This window comes from Miscanthus floridulus, chromosome 10 (genome assembly GCF_019320115.1).
Source record: "Miscanthus floridulus cultivar M001 chromosome 10, ASM1932011v1, whole genome shotgun sequence".
NCBI classification, from domain to species: Eukaryota; Viridiplantae; Streptophyta; class Magnoliopsida; order Poales; family Poaceae; genus Miscanthus; species Miscanthus floridulus.
Window position 1 is genome coordinate 7228479 of NC_089589.1, and position 21849 is coordinate 7250327.

The window sequence follows — 21849 nt, forward strand, 5'->3', positions numbered from 1 at the left end:
ACGGAGGGAGAGGTGACCTGCAGCTACCCCAAGTCGCAGTCACAGTCCCAGCAGGGTGATCAGCGACGACGAAGCCGCGGCCGCCGTCACTGAGGAAGCAGAGCGAGAGATGAATGAGGCTGGGCTAGGCTGAAAACGTAATTAGGCAAGGCCCCGTGCGCATTGCGCAGGTGCTGCACCGTGGATGAATCAAATGAGGCCCATAGAAAGCCCTGACGGCCCGAAAGGCCGACCACAAATGAGGCCCACTAGACTAGCGTGACTCATCCGGCCCAAGCTGAACAAACGGTGGTTGCCCGCAGACGGAGCCGGGCCTAACCGAAGGCCCACCAAGCACGGCGTCCCCTCTTCTCCAGTGTACTGCACAGTCCCGTCCTCCTTCCCCGGCTCCGGCCGGCGACCCGACCAGCGTCGGCGGTATCTCTCTCTCCCGTGACGATCGACCAACTCCGACGGCCGGCTGGAGCCGGAACCGGTGGCGGACTGGGCGTGGGCGAGTCTTCTCGGTTTCGCCCGTACGTCCGATCGAATCCGACGGATGGCTTTCCGGCGGCTGGCAGACGGTAATTCCAATGCGCCTGTTTACTTCATATTATTACATTGGTTCACTGCACTTTCAGGGGAAAAAATTACATTGGTTCATTTGGAGGACTCCTTTTTACTGCATACTCTAATTTCGGTAGGTTGGCGTGGTTTTTCATGTGCTTGTTTGTGTTAATCTCGATCCATTTGATTTGCCACTCACTCACCTCTAGTTTAGATTTGCAATAGAAGTTTAGGATTCTCATGTGATTCTCCAGAATCTTTGCCAAAAGCACCCTAAAAACGTGAAAGGTTTTACCTTGAATCACCTAATAAAACGATTCTTGTTCTTAGCACTACTAGGTAGAATCACCGAAAAGGGTGTCCCACCTGTTCTAATTCATCATCATCTTCTTCTTTTTCTTCACAATCCAAATCCAAAATCCTTACCAATTTTTTTTTTACAAACTGATGGAGAATAACCATGCATCACCTGAGAAACATTTCAAGGAGAATTCGGATATGAAAAGATTTTATGAGAATTTGATGCTCTCTGCCAAACGAGACATGTCTGAGTCCTGACTCCTGGCGCATACCTATCTCCCTTTCACCGACGACACCGAAGCCAATAGGTACGTGATTTTCTACTATCTCGTTGCAGCCACAAGCCTGCACATATAATTATATAAATAAAATATTGCTGGGCAGCAGCAGCCTGCTAGATAAATTAGAATAATACTAGTAGCAGCAGCAGCAGAGACTGACTTTTGTGAAGATTGCCGTGTCCCTAAGCAGCTTCCTCTTGCTTTACAACATGACACTGCTAGTAGCTAAGCTGATGCATGGACTGCTAATTAACAATAGGAATCCTAAACCAACTCAACATCTCATTTCGATTTTTTTTCTCCCCAGATCAACTATATACTTGATTCCTACACATGGGGTGGTGGCATTATTATCAAATAAATATTACTTAAGTGCCTGCCGTGTTTTATCGTCTTTGAGAACAATTCTTTTCTTGAGCCGAGTGAGATTCAACAGACCTTCTGTATGTAAAGCAAAAAGGTTAAAATCGATGTTTCTGAGGCTATTTTGTATTGGGAAAGGAGTTGATTTAATTGGGTCCAAGACGAATAATATCTTCTTCGACTATATATTGTAGATTCTCTTTATTAAAAAAATCACTTCCTAATGGGTCAAACAATTCTAATTTTTTATCTTATATTTAAAATTAGTAATATTTATGATGGCAATAAGTTTTACTAGATTAACTATAAAATATATTTTACAATAAACTTATATACTATTTTCTATAAAACTAGTCAAATCAAACTCTAGATTGTTTGATTTTTTTTATTTAGAATGTAGGGACTTTATTTATTTATTACTCTAACTTTTACAACATGGAAGAAAGCTAAGCTTGGCATGCAACACAGATCAGCTGTCAGAAGACGACAGCACTGTTCAATTTCTATCTCAGGTCCCCCTGAAGAGATGATAGCATAGCATAGCTTCCAGGAAACATCCCACCGCGCTCTCATCATATGAGTTATTAACAACAGAAAGAAAACTGTTTACAATAATATAATTAGAGAGATTCTCACGCGGATCGATTAAGATGGAGCGATTTGCACGAAAACAGCGCAACAGCACATGGAAGCACCTTGTATCAGCGTCCACTTTTTAGATAGCGGATCACTAGGTCGTCTTTGTTTTCCTCCAACAGGCTCTCTCTGATTATTCAATTAGGTGCTGCTCACAAGTTCCACTGCATCTGCCCCATTGTTTATGACCCATCACCTGGGTGTGCTCAAGAAATAATAGAAATTAGAAGCCATTGTTAGATCAAGTTAGTTTTGCGCTTCATGTAGATGTAGTACCCATTCCTGAAAGGTGGCTTCAAGTGCTACTTGTGTAAATGGTCTGTTTTTACATATCTAGTATTTGTCACTTTTTTTCTATATTTGGATGCAGATAATAAATTTAAATGCAAATTAAAGGGTATTTTGCAGAGTAGAGAATTATATCCCTATTGTTCTCTGTCCTCTCCTCTTCCAAGTATTTGTCACTTGAGATGAAACCACTCATATTTGGGGAAATCAATTTTTTTTAGGGAGGGTGGACATTTTTGGAACTGACACAATACTATATATATATGTGTGTTTTTTTAAGACAATGTAATATTTGAAACATGGAGGGGTCCATTTGGACCTCCCCTCAATCTTGATTGGGACTAGGTACTACTGCACTACAAATATAATTCTTTTTGCAACAGTTTGGTAATTGAATAACGCAACCGTCTTCTTCTTCATTCCACAATTAAAAAATAAAGAATGGTTGGGTGGATGAGCTGTTTGTTTGTACGTGGATGTGTTTGAAGCAAATAAACTAAGCTTGACTGCTTGAATGTGTCACCAGAAAGTCCACTATCTCTCCTAATTCCGCAACAAAATAATGCGTGAGATGATGCGGCTACTTCGATAGCCACGATCTCAATGGCTAAAATATTGGTATGATGCAATCTTATCTTATTAAAAAGGACAAGTGGTTTTCATTGATATGGGCTCATTGGTAACTCGGTATTTAGTATTTAGCTTCTGGAATGTTAGCAGGATATTATCCAATTTTTGAGAAGAAATATATTAATTTTTTTGAACGAAAAATATATATTTAACTTTTTAATCACATAGAATCCATAGCAACTAAGCAGCAGTCTTTTTAGATTAGTAATTTTGTTGTCAGTGTCATGTTCAGATGGAGATTTAGGTTAAAAAAAATGTTCAGATGGAGATTAATTGCCCATGAACAAGTGACAATTGATAGTAAGCGAATTACAAGCTACAATAAAATGAATTTTGTGGATTGGAGAAGTGAAAAACACACACTGCTCCACTGCTAGTGCTATTTTGCTTCAGCCTTTAGGAATTCTGTATCTGATTTCCGAAGAGTGTAGAAAGCACCTTGCAACTAGTTAAGTGCTTTCAATTTTATCATCATTATGCAAAGGCTCTGTTCGATTGGAGGAATTTTGGAGGAATCTGGATGAATCTGAAGGAATTTGTGACAGAAAAGTACTGTTTCGGATAAAAAAAAGAAGCAGATCAAGCCGGGTTTAAAAACACGCGAACGGAGCCAAAAGCAGGAAAGACATATTTAAAACATGTCATTTTCAACTATTCCTAGCTAGCGCATTTGTCTTCTGCCCATAAGGTCATTATATTAGCATTATGGTAACTAATAATACAGCTCAATGAGGAGCCGTCGACAGGATGACATATTTTTCTTTTCTTTTTGGGCTTCTCTCCTCTTGGGACTTGCTTTGAAAAAGACTACTTGGTGAAAGTTTGTTCAAAGCGATGCAGTATTAAATATATGTAATGAGGTCTTTAATTTATTTATGCTAGCCTGTGGCGGTGGAGATTCATCCACCAAACCCAAGATTTTGTAGTGAGGCTGTGCCTGCTTTTTATTTTATTTAACAAGTAATGTAAGACCAAGCTGAGTCTTCAGAAATGTAAAGAAATGCAGAGCTAGCTGTCCTCCTGCACTGAACATGGATTTGTATTGTTAATGGCGTTCAGTCCTTCAGATTTTTTTTAATAACAGTCATTCAGATGTGGCCGGCTCTTTGATAATACCAGCAGCCTCACTCCGTCAGGTCTCTCCGTTACTCATTACAGCTACTAAAATTATTTCTGAAACTACTGTAATGACATGATCTGGAGATATATAAAATTAAATAATAACAAGGCAGACACACATCAGAAGTTTTATTATTCGGGAAATTTCATATAGTATTCTCGCTCTCAATCCTTGGACAATTTTGCTGCTCTGTCTCTGATTTGTATGTGTTGTTTGTTTTTCATTGTTTTATTAGAAATAGAGAAGTAGTTGTTATGTAACAAGGTTTGCTTCTTCTTTTGTATTATTAAAAACATATCTTTTGTATATAAAAAAAATTGCTGTCTATTGTTTTTTTATAAGTTTTCTGTCTATCGTTGAAAAGATACTATAGATAGCTCCTGGCTGTTATTTTTTATTTCAGGGCTGCAGAAAGGGTATTAGTATTTTCGAAGGAGAAAAAAAAAGAAAATAATTGATGTTTGATGAAGACGAGAAGAGTGGAAGCGGCGTTAAGCGACGCGTGTTAATTAACGTTGAAATGAAAGAATACTCTGCTCCTGCACCGTCGTTGTTTAATGCCTATAAATAAAGGTGGTCAGAAACGTCGTCTCCAGCACCACCACCAACATCCAAGCGCAGGCCGCCGAGCTCAAGAAACGCCTCCTCCGGTCCTCCCTCTCGCCTCCGCCGTCCTCCTCACCATGGCTCTGGACTCGGTTCCTCCTTACCCCTGCGACCTGGGCTCCAGCAGGGCTGCCGCCGCCAGGACCCAGCAGAGGATCAGGTACGCAGCGTCCTCGGTCGATTCCTCCTTGCCCCCCGCCGCGAAATTTGCGCCGCGAGTTTCAGTCTCACGGTGTGTGTGCGCCTGTTCTTAAAAAAAAATATCAAAATCGGCAGGAAAGATGAGCGCACCTGGACCTCGGACACGTACGCGCCGTACGACGACGGGCACCAGTGGAGGAAGTACGGCGAGAAGAAGCTCTCCAACTCCAACTTCCCCAGGTTCGTTCCGTTTACCCATAGCCCCTCTTGCCCTACAGTGTTCCCTCAAATTAGCGTCTTTTGTTCCTGTTATGTATCGCGGATGGTCAATTTAGTTCTTATTACCAGATCTGGAGTGTGTTTATGAGACCTGTTGCTGGTTCCACTGGGGGTGGTTACCTCAACTCTTCAGAATTTATTTAAGGACAAGTTCTTGCCTTGTTTTGACTGCAATAATTCCTCATTTTTAGTTTCTTTATATATGCTATCCTGGCTTCTAGTGTAGTAGTATAAGTAAAGATGAACTGCGCGTACTTCCTATCTCTAGTCTAGTGTTAGTATAATTTTTATCTTAAATGAAGCGTGTTTGCCGGTTGCAGTAGTTTTGTGGGCAGGCACACATCTTGACCTTTTCAGTATGGATTGTTTACCTCCTGATGCCACATGGAACTGGAAGAGGATCATATATATGCCTGTTGTGTATTTTACGTCTCTCATTCATCTTGTCTTGTGCTAGACCGCTAGCTTAAGAAAATTGCAATTCACCAAAATCCCTGCTCGCACAGGAGTATCGAATACCATAGGTGGTTCAGCGGTCTGAGTGAGTGGAGAACAAATCTGAAACTGACAGTGGGTAGCGGTTGCAGACATGTTCATCTAAGCTCCAATTTCCACATATCTAAATTCAATCTAATGTTGCTACTATACGTTGTCCGCAAAAAGAAACAAATCTCTTGCTTCTGGTCAATATATAGTCTTTGTATGTTTAGTTTGTGGGCCAAATACTTTTTATTTTCCGCCCCAAATCACATTGCCGCTTAGTGCGACTAACGTTTGAATATCAGGGGAGACGGACATATCAAATTGTGTGATTGTCTACTAGTCGCTCTCTGGTGGAATTGTCGGTGGACAGGTGTCGCCGTACCCTTGAATGATTGAAATAATAACAAATGCTTGTGAAATAGAAAAGTCTTTTATGTCGTGACTACTGGAAAAAGAACATTCAAAGTGGAAATCTCTTTCCTAACTGACAACTCAACTAGGCACATAAAGAACTCGTAAAGTGTTACTTCAGACTTCCTTCCTCTTAACACTTCTTATATGTGAATATACAGTTCACAAGTTGGCCACCTTTAGTACCTGTCATTTGCAACTCGTTTGAAATCTAATACTTCACTAGCATACTAAAAGTTGCCTCATTTGTTTAGCGTGCATGTTGTCCAACTCAAGTCTTCAGCTATTAGTAGTATCCATGCCGACAGTCTCTGGCAGTCCTTTTTCTGCATTTTTAGAAAGCGATTGGAATGCGGTGCAGACCCCCATATATATTGTTAGCCCATCAAGAGCATGTTAATTGATGGGGAGCTAATGTTTATTTTCTAAAAGGCAGTGGACGCAGTAGATGAAGAGGCCTCAAAAGTGTTTGTAGATGGTGTTCCACCTAATTTAGGTAGACTGAATGTTGACAGAGGGGGGAAGGACATGATGCATCTTTATTTTCCAAAATACTCACCCACTTACTGAGTTAAAGGTAAGTAGACCTTTGACATATGGATGTTATTGCAGAGTCGTTCCAGAATTGTTAAGAAGAATAAGACAAGTTGGTACACTAAAGTCTAAAGAAATCTTTAAAAAGGTGTTATTCAACCTTCTGAGAGGAAATTTAATAGGACCGTGTGTTTTACTCACTAACTGTCGGTGGTCTAACTAAGTTCCAACCGCTCTAATAGAGAATTAGTGAAAAACTGAGAAATTTCATTTTGACGCAAAGCAGCTCAACTCAAAGTCCCTTCCTGTGACTTTGTGATGTCCTCTTGTTATATTATTAGTGGAAGACATGCAAGTACTGATCTCAAAACGTAAAAAGGATGGAACAGAGTATTCTCTTACATATGACTGAACTTTTCGTTTAAAGTATTTAAACTGCATTTAGTATTTTCGCAAATAATTCTTCTCTTCCCTTTTGGAATGAACTTTTCTTACATGTCATCCTATTTTCAGGTTCTATTACAGATGCACCTACAAGAACGACATGAAGTGCCCCGCGACGAAGCAAGTCCAGCAGAAGGACACCAGCGACCCACCATTGTTCTCTGTCACTTACTTCAACCATCACACCTGCAGCACCAGCTCAAGCGCCTTAGGAAGCGCTAGAGACATAGCGTCGCAGTCATCTTCGAAGAAGGCGGTGTCAATCTGCTTCAGCCAGCATGCCGCCTCTGAACAGCCCTCATTCCTGACATCCCCAACCACACCACGGTCGCCGATCGTGCACTCTTACAGCGCTAACCAACAGCCTGACAGGAGCGCCTACGCACACCAGTTCCAGTGGACAGGCGGTGTACCATCTCCCACAAGTAACGGTCCTGCTAAGATGGAGGTTGATGACTCTGCGCAGCCAAGCCCTTCGTCCAGCAGCAACAGCGCTCTGTCAAGGACGCTGTTGCCAATCGGTCAGTCCAGGTGCATCGAGTACTTCCATTTCTTGTGATGAACTTCAGGAATGGAAGCAGCAGCATTGTCTGCCTCTTGGAGTGGCAAGTGGAGTTTGTATCTTGAGTTGGCGGCGATATTGCTGTCCCGGGCCTGAAGCCTGAACTACACAGGCCGGGGCCCAATATACTGATCTGCATTGCATAGAGAGATGATTGCCTGCTGCTTACTTCTTTGCATTTGGATTCAAGCCATGTTTTTGTGCTTGAATGATGTGAAGAATGGTATTTGGACTATTGGGGTTTCTTTATTATCTGGTAGTACATAAATGATACGTACGAAGAGCAGGCCTGGTGCAATGGTGAGAGCTGTCAGACTGAGTCACCAGGTTGTGGGTTCGAAGCAGCCTCTCCGTAGATTTTGCGGGAGAAGGCTTGCCTCGGTTTTTTTCTTCCCCAGACCTCACTCATGTGGGAGCCTCCGGCAGTGGGTCTACCCTTTTTTACATGAATGATACGTACAGAATGGGCGCTTGACAGTTGAGATAGCTCCATTTGTTTGTTTAGAGACTGATACTAGTATGTCTCGGATTCCTGGCAGCAGATTATTGGCCATGTTCAGTCTGCTACTACTGAAATGCTGAAGGTTACAGATTCTATACAGTCACAGTTTTATTAAGATGTTTTCTACAATTTTAGAAGCAGGTTGGTTTCTGTTTCTCTATCAAAAGAAAATACAGTCTAGTTTATACCTGGTGGATCTTGTTCAGTTCATATTCGAAAATCCAAATTCGTCCAAAGTTGAAGTGGAGAAATGAGACTAGAGTATGGCTCCAGTGACCTTATTGCAACACGAATTACGAGCGCACTTGAGACGAAGGCAAAACCATCTACGGCCTGGATCCTTTTTTTAGTTTGTTTTTTTTCAGCTGAAACAATGTTTTTCTCTCACAACAAATCAGCAGAAACGTGTGCTGCCTTGCTCGCAGCCGAACTCCCGCGCCAGCTCCTCCAGCTCGCGCCCCCGAGTCGCTGGCTGGGCGCACCGCCGCTGCCACCTCGTCCGCGAGCTCCCTCACCCAACTGGCCACCTCAGCCCACCGCCGGCCGTTCACCGCGTCGTCGAGCACCCGCGCGACCTCGTCCGCGGCGCCACCGGGCGCCGCGTTGAGCCTGCCCCAGCTCACGGGCATGGCCGCGCCGAGCTCGTCCACGAGCAGCCGCGCGTTCACGAATGGTCGGCGGTCATCGGCCACGCCAGCGGGCTCTCGGAGACGTCGTCGCCCTGCCGGAACGTCCGGTCCGATACAGCGACGACATCTGCCGCCACGGGAACGCCGGCGCGCCCGGGAGGTCGGGTAAGGCGCTGGGGCTGTCGTCGTCGCGCTCGTCCTCGCGGCGGGGCATCCGGCGGAACAGCGACTGCAGCACGGCGGTGCCGCACACCGCGCCCGGCGAGAACACCACCCGCGGGACGCCGAGCTCGGCCGCCAGCGGCTGCGTCCAGCCGCAGAAGAAGTCGGAGAGCACGGCGACCACGCGGTCGGGACCGTCCGCACGCGCGCGGGCCCAGGAGAGGAGCGGGCCGCGGAGGTCCGCGAAGGCGACGATGAGCGCCGGGGGCAGGTGCTTGGCGCTCTCGACGCCCGCGGGCAGGGCGTGGTGGGAAGAGAACGGGGGCGTGAGCGCGCGGACGGCGCCGTCGGGGTGCGCGGACAGGAGCGGCGCGAGCTGTGGCGCGGTGGCGGGCGTGGCGACGACGGTCAGGCGGAGGCCCCGGGACGCGAGGAGGCCGGTGAGGTCGAGGAGCGCCAGCATGTGGCCTTGCGCCGGGCACGGGACGACCAGGACTTGCGGCGCCGCAGAAGAGTCGGCAGGCGTGGCCATGGCAACGTACGTACTGTCGCACTCTAATCTCCTGCCGGAGTGGGAGGCAGGGAGGGCGAGGGCGAATGTGATGCCCGTCCGACGTCTGTGTCGGTGCTGTCCTTTCATGTCGGAGATTCCCCGGTCCATTATCGTTAGAAGAGACGATTTGCAACTGAAATAAGGGGCTCAAATTTCTCTTTATTATATCAAACTAATAAAAATTAAATTTTTTTCTCTATCTTAGTGCAAATACGCTGCGTGATCGAGAAAAAAAACTAATGAACATATCTATATGTTGCAATGAGACGTATAATTTGTTGCATGGTCATCTACTCGTAGATAATTACAGCTATGAGATTTTCAATAAATGTGGTCTATTCCAATCACCCTGTTCGCTTGTTGGTTTCAGCCAGGCTTATTCAACCAGCCAACAGTGTTTTTCTCTTAAAAAAACCAGCACCAGCCAGCCTAAACCAGCATCAGCACCAACCAGCGAACAGGGTATATGTCTTGGAGTCGAACTCCATTTCGTCACTTCGCGAAATCAGCCTTCGTACCATGACTAGACGCTAGTGTTCTAACTCATATGAGTTATTGAGTTCAGGTTACACACGGAGGACTTAGTGGCATTTGTGAAAAAAAAAGGTGTACTAAAAATTTCTTTTTGTCTTCAATATTAAATATAGACAAACTATTCCAGTAAATAAAGGGCATGTGTCTACCTAGTAACACATCATTCTCGGAGGTAGTGATAAGGTGCAGTTGGAAGGTTTTTTCGATCATTGGATCGACCAAAAAAACATCAAAGTGATCAATTAGTTAAGATTATGAAGCAAGAAAGTTGGTAAACGGATGAAGTAATTAAAGAGTAGCCCTAAACTACCACTAGATATCGATTAGGCTGAGCTAGGTTGCATGGGCAAGAAATAGTTCTGGGTTGCGGATTCAAACATGATTGTTTGCAAGTATTCTCTTTTTTTTTCTCTCCATGCACAAAGTAGTTGCTAACGCATAAAATTTTCACGGTGAAAGGTGCTCAGGATCGGATGCTCTATCGACTATCACTCTCACTCCATAATGGTAATAATCTCTAAACAAGGACAGCATATTTGCATTGTCATTCTGCTATATACTCTCGAAGAGGCTGAAGGTTTTATACGCCTCTTTTTTGTTTTTGTTTTCCTTCAGATGCATGCATGCAATTTTAGAAATAAGCTGGTTTTGTGCAGGGACGGATCCAACGGTGGGGCGGGCGGGGCTCTAGCCCCCCCTACGGCCGCCGGACCTAGAGAAGAAACAACTTGAGAGGAATTTTGCCATGGATGTTGTCTGGATGTTGAAAAAGCCCCCCTAGATATTTTTTCTGGATCAGTCCCTGCTCCCTTTCTTCTCTGAAAAAAAGGTCAGTATTGGAGGCAAAATATTGGCAACCTTAACTGAATTGAATTTATTACAGTTGACCCAGGGTCCATGGACCTGGAGAAGTTCGTTCATATTTAGTGGGCCTGAAGAACCATTTCGTGTAGGATGTTGACTTCAGAGTTCATAGACCGTCACTGGCTGTGGTGTTGGGCCTGCCCATGCAAGCACGTGGGCTCAGGCTGCGCGTTTGGGCTGTAGCGCTGTGGGCTATCATCCAGTGACATGCGGAGCTATGGTGGTCTGGGCGTAAGATGGGTTCTCTTCTTTCTTTCTTTCTTTTTTGAGAAAATTAGTTTCTTGACCCTAAAAATAAGTTGTGCTTAGTTTCTTAGCCATTTTTCTCTTGAACTTGCCTATTTGGCCCTAAAACGAATTTTATTTAGTTCATTGGCACTTTCCGTTAGTTTGATGGTCTAACAGTGCTAACTTGTACACGAAATGACTCTTTTACCTCAAGCGCCGAAGGCAACAGTCCAGCCGCCTACAATAGAGATATACAGACCTTTGAGGCTGCCTATTATAAAAAAATTCCGAAAATAGGGTATAATGTTTTTTCAAGCAAAGAATCATTAGTTTTTTTATATATATTGTGCAAATATAATGATTTCATACTTGAAAAAATATTTTCAGCAGGCTGCCTATAGTAGAGTCATGTGCAAATATATATAAAAATAATTTTCTCGTACAAGTTATTTTGCGTATAAGTAGAGGACCGTTGCCTTGGGCGCAAGGGGTAAAAGAGTCATTTCGCATACAAGTTAACACTGTTAGACCATCAATTTAATAGAAGGGTCGAGAAACTAAACAAAATTCATTTTAGGGCCGAATAGACAAGTTCGAAGGAAAAAAGGCCAAAAAACTAAGCACAACTTTCTTTAGGCCAAGAAACTAATTTTCTCTTTTCTTTTTCAATTTTGTTGCTTCTGTACTGTTGCTGGAACGGTGGCAGTACTACATGCAAAACCTAAAATGGAACAGATACCGCCATACTCAATTGGTACTACCTCCGTCCATAAAAGAATACAATTCTAGCACAGTATCACGTTTTAGTATCTTAAGTTTGATCAATTATAGATAAAAAAAATATCTACGTTTATGATACCAAATAATTACCATCAGATTAATTATAAAATATATTTTTATAATAAATTAATTTAAAGTCATAAATATGAATATTATTAACTAAAAACTTGGTCAAACGTGAACCACTTTTCGTGGCACGTAAATCATAGTTGTATTCTTTTCAGGACGGAGGTAGTACAAGACATTCTATTATGAGCTAATAAAGGGCGGCACTTCCTAAAAAAAACTGGTACAGGATATTGCAAGTTGCAACGACGACCTGTCCTTATTTTTAACAGAACTTGATAACTTGTACCCGAATTTATGTATGTTTCCAACAAGCACCTTGGCATCATCATTATTATTAGAGTCAAGTTTGAATTTACCGCTAGAGTCATTGAATTTGAAAAAAAAAAACCCTCTAACTTGAATACCAGACTATACATACACCTTAGCTTTTAAAACTGAACAAAATACACTACTTGACAATTTCAAAGTAATTTTTATTGACGTGGCAATGAGCCCCACATGTAAGGTGGTCTCTTTCTATTCTCTTATATAAAGAATCATTACTTTTTCATATGATATCGGATTAATACAAACTTTATATCAACATTGTAGAGCTCGACACAATCTATGACTTTTTAGTTGATAACTTTTATATTTGTAGAGCTCGACACATGTAAAAAAAATTCAACGATCTTGGGGATGTTGGCATGATCTATATTCCTCAATGTAATCCACAACTTTATAGCCGATAACTTTTTTTTATCTCAGATCGTTTAAATGCATAAATATTTGTTTTAATATCTCTATTTTTTATTTTGATTTTTCGAAACGACCTGAAATGTTGTCAAGGCCCATACCAAGTTTATACTTCTCAATGTGATCTAAAACTTTGCCGTTAACAACATTTTTGTCGGAGATCATTTAGTGGACCAAATATTCTCTGATTTTGATTTTTTTTAAATCAAATGGCCTTGGACTTTGACATGGTCTATACCAAAGTTATATATCTCACCTTCATCTATAAGCTCAAGATTTTTTTAAAAGCTCAAAGGTTTGTTTTAAGTTCTCTGATTATGAAATTCATTTTTTTTTATTTTTTTTTCAAACAACCTTAGATGTAGGCATACCACATTTGTGGTGCTTGATAAGATCTAAAGCTTTGTAATTTACTTTTTTCATTTCATGTTTTTTAGGAGCCCAAATATTCAATAAAGATGACATGGCTAAACAAACCAAGGGCACATGGAGCCCACAAGCCAAATATGTGCCGCATCAGCTGAAACAATCATCAAAACCACTTTGAACTCTTTTAAAACGGTAATTTGTTCAGTTTTAAAAGTTGAGGGAGTTTTTTTAGATAATGGGAAAAAAGCTTCTGGCCTCTACGAGAGTGCACACAACCAAGGTCTTACAAATTTTTTAGCTAATTGTTGTAAAAAAGGGAACAAGAACACAACTAGATCAAAGTGATTATAAGCAAAGTCTATTATTGCTCCTCCATTCACTCTTTGGCATAAAAGTCCAATGCAACAACTTCAAAGGTTGAGGGATTTATGTTGTTCGGTATTTAAGTTCGAGAGTGTTTTTTAAATTCATGGAGCAAATCGAACTTTACTCTCAATTATTATTATAGTTCAACTCCAATTATTATGATTAAACCTGCTATAATATCATGCTGGTAAGTGGCAAGTGACATTTTATATTGACCCCAGTCCCTAGTACTTGTGTGGACAGAAGAAACGATATGCATGGAAGAACCTTTGATTTCTGAATTCTGATAGTCGCCAATATCGGGAATGTCCATTTGAAATACTGCAAACACGTCAGGTTGTGGACTAAATGACAAAGCCGTGTGACTATTGCTACGTTCTTCAAATAAAAAAAAAGTCAGGCGCGTATTGCTACGTTCTTCACCAACTCTTAATATATTGCAGCGCCATTGGGGCCTAGTAATGTGCTCCATCGGTTTCAAGTTTATCTGTGTCAATTTCTTTTAACTTTGATCAAAATTATATGAAAAATGTGTCGACATATACACATTAAATTAGTTCTATCAAATCCATCGTAAATATGTCGTGACAGTATATTTATTTGGTATTGTGGATATTGATATATTTTATTATGTATATAATTTGGTCAAATAAAGTAAGACACTAGTATAGAAGCGAGCATCAGTCCCGGTTGGAAAACCCTTCAGCGCGAATCCAAGACTAAAGCCCGCCCCTTAGTCCCGGGTCAGGGAACCGGGACTGAAAGAGAACCTTTAGTCCCGTTTGATAATACCAACCCGGATTAAATGGGGCTCCAGAACTTGCCCCGGGTTTAGCATGTTTAGTCCCGGTTGGTGTTGCCAACCGGTACTAAATGTACTTTTTTCCTTTTTCTTTCTTTTTTTCTTTTATGGTTTCTTTTTAATTTAATTCTTTTTTGTTTCAATTAGGCTTTTGTATATGAATTCTACGCTACTAATATACGTCCATACATATAAGTTTCTATTCAAGTATTATACATACATGACAAATTAAAATGTATGGAAACTATATAAATATTTCAAAAGCTTGTACATGGAATCTCATTCATCTACATATGCAAACTACCAAGTGAGTTTGAGTTCAAATAACGTATAAATCAAAAAAATTCACCATTATTTCCAATCTAAAATACCATGAATTCCTCTATTTCTAAACCAGGAAACGAGCCATACTAGCAATGAAACAGGAGAGGATGAATGTGTTAACCTTTAGAACCCATGAATGGATGGAGGAATGAAGTCTTCACAAATCCCACAAGAATTAACTCCTTTCACGAGCAAGAACAGAGAGCAGCAGAGCTCGAAATGGCTCAGGCTGGGGGATTCAACCTGGACTAATGATCCCTTTAGTCCCGAGCACAAATCCAACTGAGACTAAAGCCAAAAACCAAAAATTTGTTCTCTACTAGTGAGATAAATTTAACTTGGATTATTGGAACAAAACTATAAGGGCATGTGGGATCTAAATCCTCGTGGAAACATTTCGGATGAGGTTTATTCCTTGAAACGTTCATTTGGAGAATCAAAATCACTCCATGAAGCTGGTTGACTAGTTATTTGGAATTTGAATTTTGAAAAAGAGAGGAAGTAATCACAATGACCAGCATATATACCCTTGTGTTTTTGTGAAACTATAAACGCCACTAGCTAGAAAAATTCTATATTTTCTAGACATTTAAATTTTACATAGAAAAGCCTACTAATACACTCTTGGTTAGCTTAATTAACTGTTCGCACCTAGTATATATTTTAGAATTGATGGAGCAGGTTAATTTCCATACCGGTCATCTGGTTTCATGTTGCTTGCTCAATTTCCACGCTGTAAATTTTTTTATGAAACTGGAGGCATTACGTGAAAAACAGTTTGTAGCAACAAGACTTTTTTAGGGGCGGCTGGCATTGGAGCCGCCCCTACAGTGATGTACTCGGACTCCAGTACAGCAGCGCCTCTATAAATAGCACAATAGGGGCGGTTGGTAATACGAGCCGCCCCTACAAATGCGTCGATTTGTAGGGGTGGCTTGTATTACGAGCCGCCCCTGCTACCAGCAAGCCACGTCGCCCCAATTCACCCCAAATAAATGGATGCCTTCCCTTCGCGAAAAAGGGCTCCCTCCCACGCCCAGCCTCCCCTCCCGCTCATCTCGCTCACGCTCCTCTCGCGGCGCGCCGCCTCCACCGCTCGCGCCCCGTCCCCGTCCCCTCCCCCGCCCATGCCTCCCCTCCTTCTCCCTCTCCTTCTCCCTCTCTACCTCTCTCTCTCGACGTGGTGGCGCACCAACCCGGCCCCGGCGCGGGCACCTCCATGTGCGCATGGCCTGGGCGGCGCCGCCGCCGGTGTGCGCCGCAACCGCGCCGACGGGCCCGGTGGTGGCCGCCTCCTGCCACGACGCGGCGCCCGCGTGCCCCGCCGCTAGCCGCGGCGCGTGGCTGCCCCCCGGCGCTGCTGAAAGGTCCTAATGGCTAGAGGGGGGGTGAATAGCCTAATAAAAATTTCTACAACAACACTTAACAAAAGGTTAGACAATTATGAGGCGAAGCAAGTGTTGCGCTAGCCTACTCAAAATTGCAAGCCACCTACCACAATTATAGTTTAGATAGTGTCGATTCACACAAGAAGTATGACACTACTCTATGTTAGTGTGCTCTCAAAGACTAACTAAAGAGCCACACCAACCAAGCAAGCAAGCTCTCACAACTAGTTACACTAAATAGCTTGTCAACTAGTTTGCGATAATGTAAAGAGAGTGATCAAGATAGTTATACCGCCGTGTAGAGGAGTGAACCAATCAATCACAAGGATGAATAACAATGAAGACCAATCACCTCGGAATCAAATGATGAACACAATGATTTTTACTGAGGTTCACTTGCTTGCCGGCAAGCTACTCCTCGTTGTGGTGATTCACTCACTTGGAGGTTCACGCGCTAATTGGCTTCACACGCCAAACCCTCAATAGGGTGCCGCACAACCAACACAAGATGAGGATCACACAAGCCACAAGCAATTCACTATAGTACCTTTTGGCGCTCCACCGGGGAAAGGTCAAGAACCCCTCACAATCAGCACGATCGGAGCCGGAGACAATCACCACCTCCGCTCGACGATCCTTGCTGCTCCAAGCCGTCTAGGTGGCGGCAACCACCAAGAGTAACAAGCGAAATCCACAGCAAAACACGAACACCAAGTGCCTCTAGATGCAATCACTCAAACAATGCACTTGGATCACTCCCAATCTCACTATGATGATGAATCAATGATGGAGATGAGTGGGAGGACTTTGGCTAGGCTCATAAGGTTGCTATGTCAATAAAAATGGCCAAAGATGTGAGCCACAGCCGGCCATGGGGCTTAAATAGAAGCCCCCATGAAATAGAGCCATTATACCCCTTCACTGAGCACACTGCGCTCTGACCGGACGCTCCGGTCTTACTGACCGGACCCTGGACCCAGCGTCCAGTCCACAGATGAACGCCATGCGTCATCAGCTTCAAACGTTGTTCGTCATATTCCAACGGCTACTAAGTTGACCGGAGACTCCGGTAAAACTGACCGGACGTTGGAGCCTCAGCGTCCGGTCGAGTACAGTAAGGGTCAAAACTTGGTTTTCCTCGACCAGACGCGTCCGGTCCACCTCGATCGGACACAGCCCAGCGTCCGGTGGTAAACCCTAGCCTCTGTACCGCCAGTCAACGCGACCGGACGCAGCCAGTCAGCGTCCGGTGCTTTTGGATCCAGCATCCGGTCAGTTGACCGACGCCAGCATCTCCTCTGTTTTCACTTCTAACTTCTTCACCCTCGCTCCAATGTGCCAACCCCCAAGTGCATCACCTTGTGCACATGTGTTAGCATATTTTCATAAATATTATCAAGGGTGTTAGCACTCCACTAGATCCTAAATGCATATAAAATGAGTTAGAGCATCTAGTGGCACTTTGATAACCGCATTCCGATATGAGTTTCACCCCTCTTAATAGTACGGCTATCAAACCTAAATGTGATCACATCCTCTAAGTGTCTTGATCACCAAAACAAAACAGCTCCTACAAATTATACCTTTGCCTTGAGCTTTTTGTTTTTCTCTTTCTTCTTTTCAAGTTTAAGCCCTTGATCATCGCCATGTCATCACCATTGTCATGTTATGATCTTCATTGGCTTCTCCACTTGAAGTGTGCTACCTATCTCATGATCACTTGATAAACTAGGTTAGCACTTGAGGTTTCATCAATTCACCAAAACCAAACTAGAGCTTTCAGCTGCCTGCTCCCTGCGGTCCTCGCAGTGACTCAGATCTGGGGCGACGAGATAGGGTTCGTGTTTTCTTCTTCGATTCCTCCCTTTTCCTCCGTTGATCTGGTCAAGTCAGTTGTATGGTGATGTAATATGACTGTGGTTTCGTATTTTTCCACTGAATTGTTCTGTATTTTTTATTTCCCTTTGGATGTGTAGCTCTGATTTCGTTGTTGTTCTATCTCTGCAGGTAGTAGTTTGTTAATCTGTGACCTAATGCCTGTGTATGTTCACTATAAAGCTAGGATAAGAAGTATAACTATCTTTGGAACTGCAAAGACTATCTCGACTCGGTGAAGACTTTCTTCAGAAATCAATCTATTAACTTATTTTATGAGGCTAGCAGATCACTTTACTGATTTTGTTCTGGCACATGGGAATAGGCATCTAGGATAATATTAGCAACTGATGATGATCATCCAGGTCAGGCTCTGGCCGAGGAACTTGCTCGTCGACTTGGTAAAGAAAGGTTTGTGCATCAGCATTCTTTAACTATTGTGAAATAAAATGTATGTGACCATTCTTTTTTTTCATTTCCTTTTTCCCATTTGATTTGACTCAATCAGATGTTGGAGAGTCAAGTGGCCAAAGAAGAATGATACAGATACTTGCAAGGATGCAAATGAGGTTTGTTATGGAATGCATAGGTTCATTTGACATATTCTTGAAATCAGTTCTTGGAACTTGGGTAGTCTTTTGTCATTATGTAATCAGCCCTTGTAACACCTTTTTTTTGACCTACAGGTACTGATGTTTTTAGGTCCGCAAGCATTGAGAAAGGTTATAGAAGATGCATAACTGTATCCTATAAGAGGCCTTTTTCATTCAAAGATTTCTTCCCAGAGATTGATAATTACTTTCTTGGAATACATGGTGATGAGCTTTGGTATTCATACTGGATGGAAATCTTTGGATGATCTTTACAAGGTAAAAAAAAGTTTTATTGCATTATTCAATATTCCTTAGTTCATTGGTGAAGGTGGGTTCTCAAGAAGAGTTAGCTTTCTTTATTATAACAGTAATGCTTTTGCGTGCCTCATCACAGGTACTTTGCTCACAGAAGTTTTATTTCATTATTCAATATCCCTAAAGAGAATGATTATCTTTTAGAGGAATGTTAGTATTTCACCGTGTTTATTTGGTTATAAGATGGTAAAGTTTAGTTGGTTAAGCAATACTTGTTTTGATGGAACAAAATGCATTTAATATCAGTCTAGAGAACACAATTTGTTGTCTTTTAATGTTACTGCCACTGATTCATGTATTTTTTTTTGTATCATATTCGTTTTCTGTCTACAGAAACAATGATATGCTGCTGCTTAGCTTATAACAAGTGGAAATGAGTTTGAGCTCATTTTTTGCAATGCCATGTCTTCAATTGGTATTGAATCTCTGCCTGGTTGCTTGAGTTATTTCTACTAAATGTAGCCGAATGTGGTTCAAGTTCTGAACCTGCAAATTGTCTATGCAAATTTGTCATTGTTGGCTTTGTCTTAGGGCCCTTAAACTTAACACTTGGAGATGCTTTTTCATGTATGGAAATTACAAACTTATCAATTATGAAAGGCAAAGGCAAACACAATAGTTGACATGATGTGAGGCAAATCACAACAAGAGAACTAATGTGATCTGTGGGCAGCATATTTACAAACCATGACCCAATTGGATCATTTACGTGTTTATCCATACAGATATCGAGCAGCAGGTTGGATCAAATTGAAACTTTTCTTCTGGTTTGCTGATAACTTACAATAAATTTTTATAATAATGCAAAAGTCTGCATTGTATTTTACGTCATCTTCAGTTCTGCATTGAGAACCAATAGATCATGCCTTAAGATGTTGCATTATGCAATATTAGTGTTTCTCTGTACATTTTTTTGGTAGCTGTCTTCCTTTTTGAATAACTTTTACCTGTTGCTACTGTCCCCATGTTTTACGGTTTAAAGTGTATTGATTGAAATGGAAATACTATGTTTCTTATCTAAAATGTCTGATACTATAGCCATCGTTCAAATATAGCTTTAATACTGAAACTTTGTTTTAAGCACAGTGCACTTAATTACTCATTTTTTACTCTGTTTGCCCTAGTGGTGATTACCTCTTTGCCAATTTATTACATATGTTAGACATATCTACTTGTACTACACATACTACCTCTATTTTTTGTTTTGTTAGCACTTGAGTGCTTGCTTGGTCTTTTTGTGATATAGATATATGTTTTGTTGTCATAATATGAGCCTGTTTGTTATTATTGTGATTCTCGTACTATAGAAGATGTTTAGAAACTTTTGGCTAAACAATCTTGTTTGGGCCACAATATTACAGTCAAGTTTGCCAGGATACTTGATCATGTATTTTACTCGTCACAGGATGATTTGGGGGAGCACGTGTTGGTAATTTGAATTTTTTTTAGCCGAAAAATATACTGTAGGGGCGGTTGGTACTGTAGCCGCTCCTACAAATTGATTTGTAGGGACGGCTGATAACACTAACCGCCTCTACAAATCGATTTGTAAGGGCGGTCTGGGAACCGCCCCTACAAATGCATGATTTATAGAGACGGTATGATAGGGGCGGCTGACCGAGCCGCCTCTACAAACCAACGCCAGCCGCCCCTACAAATGCTTTTTGTAGTAGTGAGGGGCCTAGGCCCCTACATGAATTTATTGAAAGGTAAAAGAGGTTTACAAAATATTACAAAAGGGCTTCAAGAGACCCAAAAGGAAACAAATAAAATGAGAGCGCCAAAGAAAATTACAACAGATTCTGGATCCATGAGTCAAAAATTGTTGAATATTTGGCCTTTGCTCTTAGAGAAAGCAGCTTCATTATTTCCTTTTTGAAGCTGAACTTGACTGCCTCCAAACTGGGCTTCATATTGTTGAAGATGAAGTCATTTCGTATATTCCAAATGGCCCAAGTCATCAGTATGGCTATCATCATGAAACACTAGCTAGGTCCGGATCTCTATACATCATCGTAATATAGGTGTCTTTTGTGGCAGGCATGCATTATTGGCAATTGGCATGCATGGACCAGTCTCACTTTCTCATGTGAACGCACGCTGCACCACGATTGATATATGAGCGAAGGGGACACACTGCACTGCGCGCTAGTGGACAACATAAACAACTAGCGAACCCTAATTAGTTTATCTATCCACTTGCAGATCTATAGCAACAGATAGTATATATTCATCTAGCTAGAAGGGCCACACTGCATATGTTTGCTGTTTAATTAACTTGATTTCATCAAAAGAAGTATATGTACTCTATGGCCATGCGTGCACACGGATTTTAGTTTTGAATTCGAATTGTATATAGGCAAAACTACTCACTATGTATTCAGTCATTTGTTGTCAATCCACATATATAGGCACATGCATATATATGCACCGGAAGGTATATGTACTAGTAGGGCAGGAAAGGACAGGGCAAGGTGCTGATGTGCTACACCGCGTATTGAAAAATTAAAAAGAATTCGAAAGCAGAGACGACAAGGCGCGGGCGGCAACAAATACCACTGTAAAGGTGAGGGGCAAATCTAAGGATTCGACGATCGACGAACCTGCAGGAGCGAGCTACCTAGTCGTGTGGTCGTCGTCGTCGTCAACGTTCCACTTCCACCATCATATAGCCCATTTTATCTTAAACTAGCTACCCCATATATACGGCCATACTTATTAGCATTACGTTAGCACATGACGAGTGCATCCTTACGTTTGCATTACACTCCAATAATTCCTTTCCAACATTCCGCGTATCATATATATCTATCCTTTATTTTAATTAGTAGAAAATTAAAGAAGAGGCGAGATCGACATGCCTTGTCAAAGCGCGCACTATCAAAGGAGAAATAATGGGTCCCCTTTTCCTTCTTGCCACCGGCATACTCGCGGGGAGAGAAAGAAGGAAAGGGGCCTAGACTGCAACAGCGGTAGCGGTGAGGAGCAAAAGGGCAGCGCCGGCGGCGCGGCAGCTCCTGGAGGGTGGCAGCGATCAGCAGCTAATGCTCGTAGATCCACGCTGCTCTTGTTGACTGACTGCGCATGCACACGCGTCGTCAACACTGATGAGGAAGGACCAGCAGAAATCTTTGGTT

At 42.3% G+C, this 21849-nt stretch overlaps 3 protein-coding genes across 3 annotated transcripts; 2 read left to right on the plus strand and 1 right to left on the minus strand.

The window, feature by feature from the left end:
• The first annotated feature begins 430 nt into the window (after window positions 1-430).
• LOC136487573 (transcription factor WRKY45-2-like) lies at window positions 431-7773 on the plus strand. Its single transcript, XM_066484697.1, has 4 exons — window positions 431-563; window positions 4568-4930; window positions 5047-5151; window positions 7132-7773. Exons 2-4 carry the CDS (start codon window positions 4722-4724, stop codon window positions 7619-7621), a joined length of 804 nt encoding a protein of 267 aa, XP_066340794.1. The 5' UTR covers window positions 431-563; window positions 4568-4721; the 3' UTR covers window positions 7622-7773.
• A 1034-nt stretch (window positions 7774-8807) lies between these two features.
• Window positions 8808-9578, minus strand: LOC136487922 (UDP-glycosyltransferase 89B2-like). The gene has a single exon (XM_066485010.1). It carries the CDS (start codon window positions 9576-9578, stop codon window positions 8808-8810), a length of 771 nt encoding a protein of 256 aa, XP_066341107.1.
• A 6190-nt stretch (window positions 9579-15768) lies between these two features.
• Window positions 15769-18544, plus strand: LOC136487923 (primase homolog protein-like). Its single transcript, XM_066485011.1, has 6 exons — window positions 15769-15908; window positions 17906-17936; window positions 17992-18039; window positions 18130-18215; window positions 18313-18373; window positions 18491-18544. The coding sequence occupies exons 1-6, from the start codon at window positions 15769-15771 to the stop codon at window positions 18542-18544; spliced, it is 420 nt and encodes a 139-aa protein (XP_066341108.1).
• The last annotated feature ends 3305 nt before the right edge of the window (window positions 18545-21849 follow it).